Source organism: Kwoniella pini, chromosome 1 (genome assembly GCF_000512605.2).
Source record: "Kwoniella pini CBS 10737 chromosome 1, complete sequence".
Classification (NCBI taxonomy): Eukaryota; Fungi; Basidiomycota; class Tremellomycetes; order Tremellales; family Cryptococcaceae; genus Kwoniella; species Kwoniella pini.
The window spans coordinates 3,430,483-3,445,283 of NC_091716.1; the positions used below are offsets into that span (position 1 = coordinate 3,430,483).

The window sequence follows — 14,801 nt, forward strand, 5'->3', positions numbered from 1 at the left end:
GGCTATACGAGGACAGCGCAAACAGCGGGAAATAGCAAAATCCTAGTGCCAATTGCCTCCAGGAGGTACATAGCTGTTACTCGATGGCGAATGGAACGACCATGGAGCCCAGGGTCCGAGCGCAGGACCAAATCTAGAGTTATCATTATTGCTAAAGATTCCGGATGGAATGCTAGACGCAGAGCCAGAAGAGTATGGAGGCATACCTGGAAAGCCGAAGCTTGAGGACTGAGGTGCTAAGCCTGGCCACGATGGTTGATGAGCGGATGAAGGGTTATAATCTCTCAGAATATCGGTATCCTTGAAAAGCTTCTTCTTATTACTAGCGTATGTGGTCAGTCGCTCAAAAGGCGACACAAACTTCTCACCTGTTGAGGCAAGAAAAATCAGCCGCTGCTGTACAAAAAGTCAGCCCCACAGAAAGGTGCTCACCATTTCGATCCGTCCGGGTCGTCGATTTGTAAGTCTTCAGAATGCTTTTAGCAGCGCCAAAAGTGACATGGTCACTAAGCGCACTAGTTCTATCTTGAATGAGCTGGTTTCTGCGTGCATCAAATTGACTTTCAACAGATCGAGAAGCCTGAAGATTCAAGATCATAGAGGTATACCGTGATTGCAATTTCTTCAGTTCTGAAGGCGGGACGCTGGACGTTCCTGCCGTGTGCAGGATCGAATTATGCAGATCATTCAATCCCTGAACCCATTTCGCAGATTGTTGGGCGGCAGCCCTGGATGATTGATCAATCTTCTGGAGGTGCGAATCTAGGTATTCCGCCATGGATTCTCTGAACGAAGTCGCAACCCAGGGAGAACCGGCTTCAACGCGCAGAAGCACTTGTCCACCGTTGCGTACATTGACAATACCGATGTCCGTGGGACTTGTCGTAAAGCTCTGAGGACGATTGGCGTAAAATGGAGAATATGATTGTGAAGATTGTTGATAAGGCATAGTCATATTTGAGTTGTATGGGTTGCCAAAGTATCCGGAAGCCGAATAAGGGGCACTGAATGAGCCGTTTGACATTTGGGAAGGGAATTGACCCGATGGATAGATGGGATTAGGCGAGCCGGAATGTTGACTTACCCAGCTGAATGGGCTAGTGGACGGTTGTCCATAGATGCTGCTTGTCCCTGAATGTTGGGGAAAGAAGCGATTGAACGCTGAGGTTTGTGGTGGAGGAAAATAGGTGGCCATTGCGGTCTGATGGATAGGTTGTGTACCGTAGGGAGTCGAGGTGATCCAGAAAGTATTGTTATTCTTGGAAGATTGAGGATTATTTTTTTGGACATTGATGGGACTTGTGTGTGAAAGTGATCTCTGAGATATGATGGTTGAGGCATCAACATCGTCAGGTATCTTTATGATGCGGAAACATCGCTACCAGGAGACGCAAAGGTGTATCAGTCACAAAGATCCTTTAAGGAATTTGCGTCAGCGCAAGGACAAACCAGATAAAAGGAACAGCAGCATCTCGAATGGGTAGCTCTTACGAGACATTCACTCACAAGAATGGAGATTGCAATGTGCTGAAACAATCCTGGTCTTGGTCCTCTCGGCTGGCCTTGAATAAAGACAACAGGTCTCCTTATTGAGCCTGTGTGTTGTCATTCTCATTCCCCTTGTCGCCATACTATACCTTCTGGCGAGATGACCCCGTCCAACCTGAAATCATGCTCTGTTGTCGGTACCTTTTCACCCGTTTCCAATATCTGAGGCGATAATGCTAACGCGACTGTAAATTGGAAATCTCAGCTTGGTTTCATAGGTGTCATTCATGGGCACATACCAAGTAACGGAGATCTATGTTTTGATGTATACGAAAGCAGGAATCGATCGTAATATGCTTTACCCCTTCCCAGCTGCAGAGTTATCAGTCCCAGGTGTCCTGGGCTTGCGAATAGTTTGCGAATAGCTTACACGATTACATTCCTCATCAAACGCTACGCCAGGTACAAGAATAACGTCTAACGGAGGCGCGGAACGGTTCATAACTGTTCAAACGTAAATCAATGATCTCACCGCCTTCATGAAAGACGCACCATTTTCCCTCTCTTCCCCTTCTCGATCGTTTCTCATCTCTCCAGGATCCAGTATTCCCCACTTATCTAGGGGACATTTCTCCAAATCAGCAGGTGAATAAAGTCTGAGCATTCTCATATCCTGCGAAGGAACTGAACCTTGTGCCTCCGGACTATGCGAGGTCGTTGAAGGTATAAATGGTGTATATAATGTTGAGCCTGCTGGAGATCAACATTGATACATAGCTTTGGAATTGCCTGTGGCCCTCACCTCTCTTCAATATATGATCAACTATCCTATTAGTCCTCAATTCACCATGTTTCATACTCAAGTAACATCCTATAGATTTCGCTTCTTTGAAAAAAGATTGATCGAGTAGTATCCTAAAGACAGCTTGAGCTTAATTCATAACCTTAGTCAGCTGATAGATTCAATTCATGAAGAATACTTTGAATGATCAAGTACTCACATAGTTTCTCGATATCTGCATCTGACATACCCTTCAATGTCCTCAACATGGATTTTCGTAATGTCGCTTTTCTCGCGAAAGCTGCCGCTATTGACATTTTGGATGATGCGCTGGATGAGCTTCTGCTGTCGCCGCCAGCTTGAGTTGCCATTCGTTTTGTTGTCTTCTACTTTTTCTCATTGGAGAAATGGAGCATGCATAGTCGGGATGACCGTAGACATGTAAATGCATAAAAGGTTACTCATTTGAGGGATAGTGATATTACGTAATCAAGATCGGCGACAACGTAAAGTTAATCCGATAAGCGATCTAAGATCTTTGGTAACTTTTAACTTTTTCTTACTTTTAACGATATGATCATCTCGTAGACCATTACAAAGTAGAAGCCTTCCTCTACTTTCAGGCCAAAATGAGTCCTCCAGTACTACCGAGGACTCTTATTCTGGACTACTACGATTCTTGTAAGCTAATATGCCCCATAATGCGACTTACCAGGCTGATGATGCTCACCTTAGATACCAATAATCTCCTCTGTCTCTTCACGCAATTATATAACGATGTCGAGGTATTGCAGAAAGTGGTAGTGATCAAGGCAGACAAGTACAATTGGTGAGCTTCTAACTATGAGGGCCAATGATTATATTGCCAGTATTGATGACCTTCCTGCTCACATAGGCTCGAGTTTCAAGAACAGGTCTTACCCAATATCGACTGCATCATATTATCACCCGGGCCGGGTCGACCAGACAACCCTTCTGTGAGATTGTTGGAGATGCTCGAAGCGCGAAATGTCCTGACTGTCTGCCATAGGATATTGGGTATGCGCTGGAATTGCTCAGATCTCACCCCATGCCTATTCTAGGTGTTTGTTTGGGCCATCAAGCGATAGGCGTAGCTTTCGGAGCCAAGGTATGTAGTACAGCCTTGGCGTTACTCGATGACTGAGAATGACTTCTCTCAACAAAGATCATCAACACTCCCAAGATCACCCATGGCCATGTAGTCCCTATCTCACCTGTCTCGCCTAAGATCGGTCTTTTCGATTCCCCTTTTTGGCATAGCTCCGGAATTGAGAATGAGTTTGAGGTAGTGGTGTACAATAGTTTGACCGTAGATCCCAGTAGTGAGTATACGCTGTCGAGTACGATCGGGCATATATCTGATAACCTGAGTAGCTATTCCAACCGAGTTAGAAGTGACCGCTTGGTCAGTATCAAATTCTGATCGTCCAAGCACTGTGCAAGGCCTTAGGCATAGACAGTATCCAATTTGGGGGGTCCAATATCATCCAGAGGTACGCAAGCTCCAGTTTTCCTTTAGAAAATCGAGGTCTGACTGAAACGCTTATAGTCGATCTCATCAACTCGAGGTGCAGCCTTGCTTCAATCTTTCCTGCTAAACGTAAACCAACATTACTCTTCACCGTCATCCTTCCCTCCTCTTCATTCTCACATCGTCTCGTCGTGCGCCTATAGGGTCTCAGTAGCCTCTCGATCGCGCCCGTCGACTCGACCATCCTCTGCTCTCCCGACTCCGCCAGTAACGCCCTCACCATCCCGGACGCCGTCAAGAATAGGTCAACGGAGAGGTACGCTCAGGTTGCTGGAAAAACGCCTAGGCGATGTCGGCAAACAACTTAGAACCCAAGACGTGTTCGAGAGTCTTGTTGGAGGTGCACTAGGTTCTAAAAAAGGCAAGGAGAGGGCTATAGCAGAGGTATGGCTTGATGGCCAGACAGTGAGCATATCCTCCAAATAGCCTTGTTCTGGCCGCCGCAGATAGCTCAAACGTTTCAGCAGCCAACCAGATCTACGACTACTTCGCTTGCCACCCCACAATTCCTCATTACGTACTCCCTAGCCACCAAGAAAGTCACCTTGCATCGTTCTGGCCGAACAACAAGCCATATCGTGTTATCGGAAACGACATTCTGGGATTGGTTTTCTGCAGGATCTCAAACGTTGACCGCTGCCCTATCTGATTCGCCAGCGGAAGGATGGAGGGGAGGATGGGTGGGATATTTCGGATATGAAATGAAAACCGAGTCCTTGCAGGGATACAAGCGGCCTCTACGGGGAGACAGGCAAGAAGAAGAGGTAGATGCCTGCTGGGGGTGGGTAGATCGCCTAACGGAGAGGACAAGTGCGGGAGAATGGGTCGTTAGAGGAGTCACACAGGACACTGCTGGTCTACCCTTTACCAATACCGATGATGAAGGAGAAGACATACCGATGATTGATTGGTTGCGCTCGCATGGTGTGGCCTTTGGGACAACTTCAGAAGAATGGCAAGAATACGTCCAATTAGTGGGAACAGCCCTCAACAATCCTTTTACAAGCTCAAAGAAGCCTGCATCAAGCTTCCCAACTTTCCGACCGAATGCCACTGGAGCGGATTATCGAGAACGTATAGATGCATGTCGAGAGGCGATTCGTCAAGGGGAGTCGTATGAGCTGACTCTAACAACTCGATTCTCAGCTTCTTCCCCAGATCTGGATCCTTATTCGCTATATCTCAGGTTGAGATCTTTCAACCCAGCATATTACTCTACATACTTCAATTTCCCAACACTCACTACGCCAAGAGGCAAAGGTCTCTCCATACTATCGTCAAGTCCAGAGAGATTCTTGAAAATTGATAAGTCTAGAAGGGTAGAGATGATGCCCATAAAAGGTACTCGAGCGAGAGTCAAACCTGGACAATGCGCGTGCTTGGAGAATACGGGTTGCCGAAGAAAGGATATAGGAAGTGAAGCATGTGTGGAAGAGGGTAAGAAAGTGGATGAGCAGATTGGAGAGGAGCTGCGAACGGATCACAAGGAAAGAGCGGAAAACTTGATGGTGAATACCTTAGCCATCTTGCAAACTTTCCTCACAGCTAATGATGTTGGCTCAGATCGTTGATTTGATCCGTTCCGACCTCTTATCATGTTGTACCCCGTCAACAGTGTCAGTTCCCAAACTTATAGCCCTTGAGTCGTATGGTGTTCATAATTTGGTGACCACTGTTCAAGGCACACTGGCGGAAAATGTCGGAAGTGTGGAATGTGTCAGGCGATGCTACCCACCTGGTCGGTCGATCTCTATCTTGACTGCACCGTGTGATTGTGCTGACGAAACACCGCAGGATCTATGACTGGTGCACCGAAACTGCGTTCGGTCCAAATGTTAGACGATTTTGAAGGGGAGAAGAGAAGGGGTATTTATTCTGGCTGTCTTGGGTATATCTCGGTAGATGGAGTATCGGATCTGAGCGTGGTTATCAGAACTATCGTGGCGGAAGGAGAAAGTAAGTGTTTCATCTGGGTTTATTCTCGAAACCCGCATCTTCTCTGTCTCGACCGCCCACACCGCTCGTCACATCTCCACCTCGTTGCGCCTCGTTCCTTTCCGAATCTATGCCCTCGCTCTTGAAACCGGTATCAGCTATTGGAAAAATCTCGCTGATGGTCTTTTGGGGTCACGCAGATCTAAGTATCGGTGCAGGCGGGGCTATAACATGGTTATCCGACAGGGACAAGGAATGGGAAGAAGTCCTGACCAAAGTAGGCAGTGTTGTCGGGAAATTGGAGGAAAACCAGTAATATTACCTCAATACAACCACGCTCCAAATTATAAAACAACAATATACCTCAACCAATAACATAATGAAACCGTTGCGGTCAGGTGCATCCTTTCTATCTGCTTATATCAGCAAAGGAGGTTCCAACAAAGAAGTGTCTCAAAGGTGCTGGTCTTAGCTTAGTCAATAGGATTCCCCTCGTATAGATGACGTTATGCATTAATTGCACTTGCTTAAGTCGCATACAATGCAAGGTTCCTGTCCTCGCGATTTGGCACGTCATTCATGAGCAAGCGATAAAATCCAGTAAACAAAATAAGCAGTAAGAATTAGACGACCGCCCAATAGCTTTAGCGCCTACAATACTCGAGCGAGAAAATGGGTCTAGCCAAGTATTTTCCCAAGAATCGAAAAGCGTTTAGCTCATTCCATCGCGGTCACGATGGGTCGGGTATTTTATCAGACGTCTACTCATCGGTATCCAAGAAATGGAGGGACATTAGTGATAGGGGAAGACGTCGAATCGGTAATTGTGAGTGCAACAGGACCCTGGTACGACACTTAAGCTGATTCATTTTCTAGCCATACTACCATCCACTTCATCCGATCAATCCTCCTACGCCTCTGGAAATACCTTTTCGAGCTCTCAGACCGATTCGTCGCCGAATGCCTATTCTAGTCTCTACTCCAGTCATGGCCCGATCTACGCGGATGACAACGGAAGAATCCAATATACATCGAGATCAAGCGCAAGTGGGATCTTTTCCTCATATTCAGGACCGCACCAGGAGCAGAGGGTGTACAGAACCGTGAATGGCGATGCTTCCAATTCTTGTACCTCCGAAGATTCAACACCTTCTGGCAATCCGCCATTATCGATATCAATGCACGACGGGGTATCGATCTCGCCGTATCCATCCAGCTTAGAATCGTCCGTTGCCCAATTCCCCTCTGTAAAGACCTCTGAGGTAAAACAAAGATCGCTAGGTGAAGAAATTGCGCGATACGGAGGGCGCGCTAAACGAAAAGCAGATTCTTGGTCTTCAAAATACAAGGAAATAACCGACGGATCTTCACTTAATATGGTTACCCACAGTCCAGTAGTCTCATCATCAGCGCCATCCTTTTCAGCTTCGAAGGTCATGAACTCGAAGACTCAATTCGTGAGAGACCAGGGAAGCTTCCAATCTATGGGACCGAGCTTTGGTCGCGAGAGGACCAGTCAAATTGTTTCGGTCCCACCGTATGAAGACAAAACAAAAACCCATGACAGCAGTTGGTCCGGCGTAACATCAAACTGGTCGGTATCTAGTAATTCGGATGGCAATCGAGTTTTCGGCCTTGACAGATCTCAGGTCAGCGATATGACTAGGGATATGGTCGACTTGCTATCAGAGTGCGTAGCATAACCTTCTTTGTATAGTCTGGCCTTTTCTCTTGTTGATAAGACCCTTAATTTAGGTTAATGACATCCAAAAAAGCCGGTAGCTTAACAACCTCTATAAGTATAACTAAATCGAAAGACTCAGTTCTTGGTGTGCAAGTTAGACATGACTTAGGATTCGAGGAGAGCTCAGGAGACTCTGCATCGAGCTCCAGTCGGGGAACCGGAGATAACGGTGACTTGTGGCGAAGTAGTCGGGTATCTGCCATAGCAGAGACACACAATAGGATCAATCCCAACCTTTTTGGTGTCAGGAACAAATGGAGGTGAACATGCACATGATTAATTAGCACAGTGGATATCTCCCATCGCGATGTATGCGGACCATAATCCGATCGTGCTCTTCAGCTCAAATCCACCTGGCGCATGAAATTTGGATATGACTTGTTCAGAGATTTGGTATGATGATCTGCAATTCAGACCTTCGTTTCGACATCGTCGCCCGAGGGTTTGATAAGATCCGTTGAAAGCCTATCTAGACTCAAGCGAATTTGCAGGTGTGGTAGTGTCAACCGGAAAGGTCTCGACGACTTCTCACTCTGTATCGCCTCTGAAGTATGCTTAGGGAAGCTGTTTCTGTTAGACGGCAAACTTTAAGGATGAACAATTGAGACTGTGAGTATAATAGGGTGAACAGAAACTTGCAGGATGTGACAGCTCTCCAGTCATACAATCGTAAGATTGTGATCTGTTTAACCATGCTTGACGAGTTTAAATGATATCATGCTGAGCATGTTACATGAGGCCATCATACAGCAGCCTTGTGAGATACCGCAACGGCCTTAATATGAAAGATGGGTAAATCACATTGATCTGCGTTTTAGTCTTTACAATGACGATGTAGGCACATCTGATGCGTCAGAGAACCTCGTGTTCCAGCTGACTTGCATTCCCATCATCACGACCTTGTCAACAGGATATTGGTTTCTATAAGTATATATGTATCTGACACATATTCATCATGCGGTCTCCAAGACGTTATTCTTTTATCTGCTTCCATCATTTCAATTCTACATAACTTGAGAGTCTCACCGATACGATCTACAGGCGCCGTCAATATGCTATTATTTTTACTTGCTTTCGCGTCAATCGTTTTCCTTGATCCTCAAACTTTTGCCACCCGACTGCTGGGCAAGAGATTCACAAGTGTCAAGATACAATCTCATCGTTCACTCAAATGTCTCTCCCCTATCGGAAACCCTGCGGACTGGGCCGATGGTACCACAGTCACTTCCGTTGATTGCAGTACCGCGGTAAATTGGGATGTCAATCCCGGTTCTGGTAGTATAGTCATCAGTGGAACGAAATGGGCTCTCGATGCTGGTACAGGCGATCAGAACAATGCGATTATCAAGGTGGGTTACACGGTTGGAGATTGCGGATTGGTCAAGCTAAGGGAAAACGTGCTAATGGCTTGGAAACGTCAGCTTTGGGACTCTTATCCTGGTCTCTTCCAACAAACGTGGGTTTTCATAGCAACTCAGGTTCTGCACTCACATGCATCTGAGCACTGTCAGACCGTTCACTGATCTTTGTATTCAGATGGTATCTCACTGAAGATGAGCGAATCGCTATCACGAATGGATCACAATGCTTAGACGAGGGGAATGATGGCCCCCAGACTTACACCTGTGTCACTGGTAATAACAATCAAGGTCAGTGGCTCATTTCACAACTACTCAAGGCTCTGTATATTTGCTCGAAACACCATCTGACAGTTGATGACAGTCTGGACGATACTTGAAGCGACGACAACCCAGCCTGGAACCTCTCCCTCGATCCCGTCGGGCACAGTACAAGTGGACAAGCCGAATGGGAAAGGTAGACGCATACATCGTAAGAGTAAAAGCCGTTTCATATCTTTAATCTTACTCACGGAAACATATTGTGTCTAGCCTATGGTCGACCAGACTTGTGCGTAATGGTCGGCAATGGTGTAGCTTCTGTCAACCAACTTGTAGACATGTGAGTATAACCGTTTTGCACAAGTCATGAAACGCTGATCATCAGGCCAGCGCGTACTGTCTGCCTGATACATCACCCTACGTCGGCCTGCAGCTTTGGAATATCACTCTAGGTAGATCAGCACATGTCTATCTCCAGTCCCACTCATCACTCTGCCTTGATGCTGGACAGAATCCCCGCGATGGCACAAGGCTTACGACATATAGCTGCGGAAGCGCAAACACAAGACAAAGCTGGCTATGGGATGGAACAGCTCTAGCTTTGGATTCAAGAGGTGGGTGCTGAAAATCGCTTGCCAAGCTGACTGTAGGTAATGTTTAGATCCATCACAAGCCCTAGAATTGTGTCTCGACGTGGAGTTAAATTCGCCAAGAACACCTCAGAAACCTTATGATAGGCTTGAAAGATTACAAACGTGGGCTTGTGTACCTGGTAGCCATCAACAAAGCTTCTCGGTGTTCGGGGATGATCCTTCCGAGGACTGTTGATCGGGAGCTCGGTTTTGACTTTTGCAGCTTATAATATGATGGAATTTGTATATACCATAATGCTGGCCTTGATGGATCACTTCTCATGTTACTCGGGACAGATTTCTATGAGGCTATACTTGGTCCGGATGCAGACCATCACCCTAGGTAGTCCCGAGGAGACGGATATCCATTACGATCAAACATTTCTTAGCCACTCACGTCATTATTCACCCAGAATCATTGAATTGGACACAATCGAGACGGTCTCCTGTCCAGCAAGTGTGTCAAGCCGGATATGCGTTGACAAGCCTTGCTGAACAGTATCTGGTCAGGTGATTCTGGGTTTGAGTTCCATCTGATGTGAAACATCCGGAGGTCCGTTGCGTCATTTTGTCGTACAAATTTGGTAAGATCCGTAGTCGCCGATGATTGTGTTTGAAGCCATAGTTACAGAACTTCCTCTGTGCGTCCGCGCTATACTCTCGCCATTCATGTTCTGCGTTTTGACAGAGCATCGACCTATGCATGATGATTTGTGTATGCAGAAGCAGTGTCTGTCGCACATACACGAGAAGGCAGGGCTAAGTTCTTCCACGAATAGGTTCGACATGTTTTGGATGCCAAGCCAATTTCAACGGAAGAGACGGAATATCAAGGGTTCCTGAAGGTGCTTAACTTTGTTTATTTTCCGGGTTCATTGTTGTTTATTCGTTTATTCATGTGGATACCCCAGAAATTCTATCGGGGGATTTCTCCTATCCGCAATAAGTTTCCGCCGTATTTCTTCTTCCCCTGATTTGAACCCCTCTCAACACTGGTCTCTGGGACAAACAAACATCAAGCATGATCGACGGACAAGGTTAGACTGAAGGCTATTTTGATGTCCTGTTCTACATAGCACATCTAATGAAACATGTCCGTTTGAATGATTGCACTCGTAATCCGCAGATAAACAAATGTCACAACAAAGCGTTCCTTCACCCCACATACCATTATTAGGTCCAGACTACGTCCTGCCGTGATTTCTTCGGTTCCGCTGTCGAAGATTCCTACCCGACGTCTTAAAGATGCTTTCCTGTGACTTGCTAACGACTCTCCGGCTGGACGAGATAGGTTCAATGACAGCAAGGTTCGCTGGAGGAAGCTTACCGGACCAGCAAGACTTGGCTCCTTAGGCGGGATGTCATTCTTGGACAACAATCCGGAACGGTCAGATGACTTGTCCTGCCAATGTTGTTGTTTGGTTTCTTGGCAAGCATCGCTCCCGGACCAGTCGAAATGAACACCTCGATCTTTCGAGAAAGCAAGAGATATAAGGAGCTGGTTTCGAGGCCTAAGAGTCCCCCATTCTTTTTCTGACCAGACATCAAGACAATCCATTAAATCCTTCGAGTCCTGTTTTATACCTCCATTCATCACTACTGAATCATCTGCGCATAGACCTACAATGCAATTCTCATCCCTCATCGCTCTTCTTCCCTTCTTGGCTGTCGCTTTGGCGTCACCAGTTGACCGCAACCTCGGCAAACGATACAACGGTGTTCGAATCAAGTCTAACAGAAACGGTCAATGTCTCTCTGTACCAGGCGATGTCTTCGGTGATGGTGTCAGAGTACAGACTGTCGACTGTGCCAACGCTCAGAAATGGAACATCAACCCTGGATCAGGCAGTGTCATACATGTTCCCTCAGGTCTAGCTCTTGATGCTGGTACTGGAAAAGACAATAACGAGATCGTGAAGGTAAGTGATCATCATCATGTTGCGCTGTTATCGATTGCAATGGCGTCCTGACAATGTTGCCTGTTCAACCCAGCTCTGGACCTCGTACCCAACTCTCTTCCAACAAACCTGGTATCTGACCGGTGACAATAGAATCGCCATCACCGGTGGCGACCAATGTCTGGATCAAGGATCTGAGTTCGAAGGTACCCAGACCTGGAAGTGCACTACTGGCAATACTAACCAAAGTGAGTTTACCCACAGAAACCTTATCGATCAAAAGTCACCTTTGCTCACAGAAATCTATATAGTTTGGTTCCCCATCGACGAAAACGGAAACAACTTGGACCCCAACGGCAATGGTGGTAATAACGGCGGAAATAATGGCGGAGGCAACGGTGGCTCTACTCCTTCCCCAAACATCCCCAAGAAGGACGTATACGATGACCCAACCGATGGATCCCACCGATTACACCGTGAGTCGCACATCTTTACAAAGCAGTCACAGGATACATGCTGAGTCGCATCGATATAGCTGTGGGTCGAGATGATCTCTGTGTCACCGTTGACGGTGCCAAAGTCGATGCCGGTACTCAAGTAAATATCGCTTACTGTGCACCAAATGACTCTGAAAACGCAAAATACCAACTTTTCTCGGTCACTGGTGGTCAGAAGGGAGAGATCAAACTCAGAGATTTCCCAGATAAATGCCTCAACTCCAACGTGGCTGGCGGTAACGGTCAAGCCATATGGATTGATGACTGCAATAAAGCCTCTGAGACTCAACGATGGGACTACACCGGCGACAAGTTGAGAGTCGATAATGGTGGTAGTGAGTTGCACAGTCTTACAACACGTGTTCTCGAAGCGCCGCTGATATTCATTCACCTTGTTCCTCAGACATCTGTCTTGACGTTGTCCTCGGATCAGGCAAGACCGCCGGAACTCCTTATGATATCGAGGAAAGACTTCAAACTTGGGAATGCTTTGAGGATAACACCAACCAAATTTTCACCATCAAGTACTAGATATTCGGTGAGCCGACAATAAATATGGACAATCTTATCTGTGGACATTTACAGCATCATTTCTCTTTCATTTTCGTACTTTGGGTTTTAATTCGCGGCAGTTCTTTGTGTATGTTATTATAACACTCGAAACATGTATAATATATTGTCAACCGAGCTGTGAAAGATTATGTCAAGGTGCAGATCAAGCTATACCTGATGTAACTGACAATACAGTATTTTCAGATTGCCGACCTCACCTCATTGAGCTACCACACTACAAAGAACATCTGCTATCGGGTTTGTCTTTGAGAGGTCCAAGCATAAAATCCAAGCAACGTGTCCTGCTCTTGATCCTCTTGATGATCATGACTTTAAGAACAGGGAAGCAAACGAGACTGATACATGTACCAGTAAAATCTGGATGTAATCGCTTGCTCCTCTATCATGTCAGCTCCTGTTTGGTCGACTGTCTGGAACATATAGGGAGTGATGTCATACATCAATGCGAAACGTCAAGACGCTTTCTTCCTTTCACCTGCTATGGAGAGAAAATCGTTCGCCAAAGGAGCGAATGGAAGGGAAAGGAAGAAAGTTTTTTTTGGCATGACTTCTAGATCCAAGGGGTGTATTCATATACATAAAGGTCTAAAGCGCAAGGAAAATTCGTCAATCCCTTAAACAACCAACAAACCCCCTCACTATCGCCGTACTACATATCCCCCGATAGCTGTCAAAGCCAGTCACCAAACCTTAACTTCCTTCGACTATTACCCAAAACCTAATCCCATCGAAACACATCACATTATCGCCGCCGCCATGTCTTGGTCAGCACACAGCTTACTACATTCTGCCAAACGACGCCTACCTCCATGGCGGAGTTATTGGCGCAGCCAGAACCGCTCCAATCAGTCCAGACCAAACATTTCCAAGCCCCACTTCGTACACTCATTGGTGTTCCCGGGATGCTCAAGTCACTACGGTCCCTCAGTCTCACGAAGATCCTCAACGTTTAGCAGGTCTCCTGATCTGCCATTCATCGAACCTTCCAGACCCAATCATCCAGACGACGATGGATATAACGACACAGGTCAAACGGGGTCTGATCCGTATCTGGCAGACTTCGATAGAGCTGCAGATGATCTACTGCAAGCCACACAAAGTATGATTGATGCCAAAAGGTCTTGTTTACGAGCTGAAAGCGCGGGCTCTCGCAGTTGGTCTGAACTCTTTGGTGATCGTAAGCGAGCGTGGGACGCAGAGAAGAACGCTTTGATAGAATACGGAGAAGACTTCAGAAGATCAGCATTAGCACCCGACAATTTGATGAGAAAACTCGACTCAGAAAACTTTTCCACCCCCGATCCCACAAGCTTCGAGTCATATGACAAACAGGTTGCTGAAGGCAACTTCAGCATCTTATCTTCAGCTCTTCGTAGCCCTTTCCCTCCGCAGCTCCAATGGTCTCCAATTGTCGCGAGGAGTCTATTTGACAAACCTTTAAATCTGACCTATCCATCCGATTTATGCGACAATTCGTCTCTCAATGCTTTAAGATACGAAGTTCCGGAATTATTTCAACGTCCATCATGTCCCTATTCTTCGCATGGAGAAACGGAGCCCGACGACATCTATCGAAGGGTTTCACTTGAAGATCCACGGTTGGACTTATATGACATCACAGTTGGGCCAAGCCAGACCAGTGGTGACACAATTAGCCAGACCGATAACGTCTCCTCAAATCCTCCTGACAGCCCTCAAAAATCCTTTCCGTCTGATCTCAGCGACGACAGTGCAAGATCGTTTTGCGATGCCTTAACTAGACCAGCCAGTATCGACGTCACTTACGATATTGGGGATTATCTACACCGATCCCCCAGCACGAGCAGCGGAAACACAACGTTTGATGACTTTCTGGAACCTGAGAAATTTGGATCACTCGATGACTCGACAGAAGCCTCTAGATCTGTTCAACGATCATCATCTCTGCACCAACAGTCTGCGTCTCTCGCTTCAGCTGTCTCATATGTCACTACGACCCTGGAATCATCTTTAGGGGATAAGTGGGGTCAGTGGTGGAAGGGATCCAGAACGGTAACATGATCTAAGAAATGAGTATGACAACAAGGGAGCGATATGAGGCAA

General features: G+C 46.5%; 7 protein-coding genes across 7 annotated transcripts; 5 read left to right on the plus strand and 2 right to left on the minus strand.

Moving 5' to 3' along the window:
- Positions 1 to 42: 42 nt before the first annotated feature.
- On the minus strand, positions 43 to 1,290 carry I206_101312 (uncharacterized protein; the record flags this gene model as incomplete). Its single annotated transcript, XM_019151797.1, has 3 exons — positions 43 to 368; positions 433 to 1,004; positions 1,085 to 1,290. The coding sequence occupies 3 exons, from the start codon at positions 1,288 to 1,290 to the stop codon at positions 43 to 45; spliced, it is 1,104 nt and encodes a 367-aa protein (XP_019013935.1).
- A 321-nt stretch (positions 1,291 to 1,611) lies between these two features.
- On the minus strand, positions 1,612 to 2,586 carry I206_101313 (5-formyltetrahydrofolate cyclo-ligase; the record flags this gene model as incomplete). Its single annotated transcript, XM_070202364.1, has 6 exons — positions 1,612 to 1,733; positions 1,788 to 1,860; positions 1,919 to 1,992; positions 2,041 to 2,238; positions 2,291 to 2,419; positions 2,490 to 2,586. 6 exons carry the CDS (start codon positions 2,584 to 2,586, stop codon positions 1,612 to 1,614), a joined length of 693 nt encoding a protein of 230 aa, XP_070058465.1.
- A 312-nt stretch (positions 2,587 to 2,898) lies between these two features.
- I206_101314 (uncharacterized protein) lies at positions 2,899 to 6,072 on the plus strand (the record flags this gene model as incomplete). The annotated part of the gene is made up of 11 exons (XM_070202365.1): positions 2,899 to 2,950; positions 3,005 to 3,098; positions 3,165 to 3,246; positions 3,300 to 3,398; positions 3,456 to 3,612; positions 3,665 to 3,783; positions 3,840 to 4,226; positions 4,289 to 5,329; positions 5,385 to 5,559; positions 5,616 to 5,777; positions 5,957 to 6,072. 11 exons carry the CDS (start codon positions 2,899 to 2,901, stop codon positions 6,070 to 6,072), a joined length of 2,484 nt encoding a protein of 827 aa, XP_070058466.1.
- Positions 6,073 to 6,428: 356 nt separating this feature from the next.
- I206_101315 (uncharacterized protein) lies at positions 6,429 to 7,764 on the plus strand (the record flags this gene model as incomplete). The annotated part of the gene is made up of 3 exons (XM_019151794.1): positions 6,429 to 6,582; positions 6,633 to 7,446; positions 7,512 to 7,764. 3 exons carry the CDS (start codon positions 6,429 to 6,431, stop codon positions 7,762 to 7,764), a joined length of 1,221 nt encoding a protein of 406 aa, XP_019013932.1.
- Positions 7,765 to 8,552: 788 nt separating this feature from the next.
- On the plus strand, positions 8,553 to 9,947 carry I206_101316 (uncharacterized protein; the record flags this gene model as incomplete). The annotated part of the gene is made up of 7 exons (XM_019151793.1): positions 8,553 to 8,849; positions 8,922 to 8,956; positions 9,037 to 9,149; positions 9,223 to 9,330; positions 9,390 to 9,459; positions 9,510 to 9,733; positions 9,781 to 9,947. 7 exons carry the CDS (start codon positions 8,553 to 8,555, stop codon positions 9,945 to 9,947), a joined length of 1,014 nt encoding a protein of 337 aa, XP_019013931.1.
- A 1,429-nt stretch (positions 9,948 to 11,376) lies between these two features.
- Positions 11,377 to 12,677, plus strand: I206_101317 (uncharacterized protein; the record flags this gene model as incomplete). Its single annotated transcript, XM_019151792.1, has 5 exons — positions 11,377 to 11,670; positions 11,744 to 11,897; positions 11,961 to 12,125; positions 12,185 to 12,481; positions 12,550 to 12,677. 5 exons carry the CDS (start codon positions 11,377 to 11,379, stop codon positions 12,675 to 12,677), a joined length of 1,038 nt encoding a protein of 345 aa, XP_019013930.1.
- A 798-nt stretch (positions 12,678 to 13,475) lies between these two features.
- I206_101318 (uncharacterized protein) lies at positions 13,476 to 14,759 on the plus strand (the record flags this gene model as incomplete). Its single annotated transcript, XM_019151791.1, has 1 exon — positions 13,476 to 14,759. One exon carries the CDS (start codon positions 13,476 to 13,478, stop codon positions 14,757 to 14,759), a length of 1,284 nt encoding a protein of 427 aa, XP_019013929.1.
- Between the last annotated feature and the right edge of the window lie 42 nt (positions 14,760 to 14,801).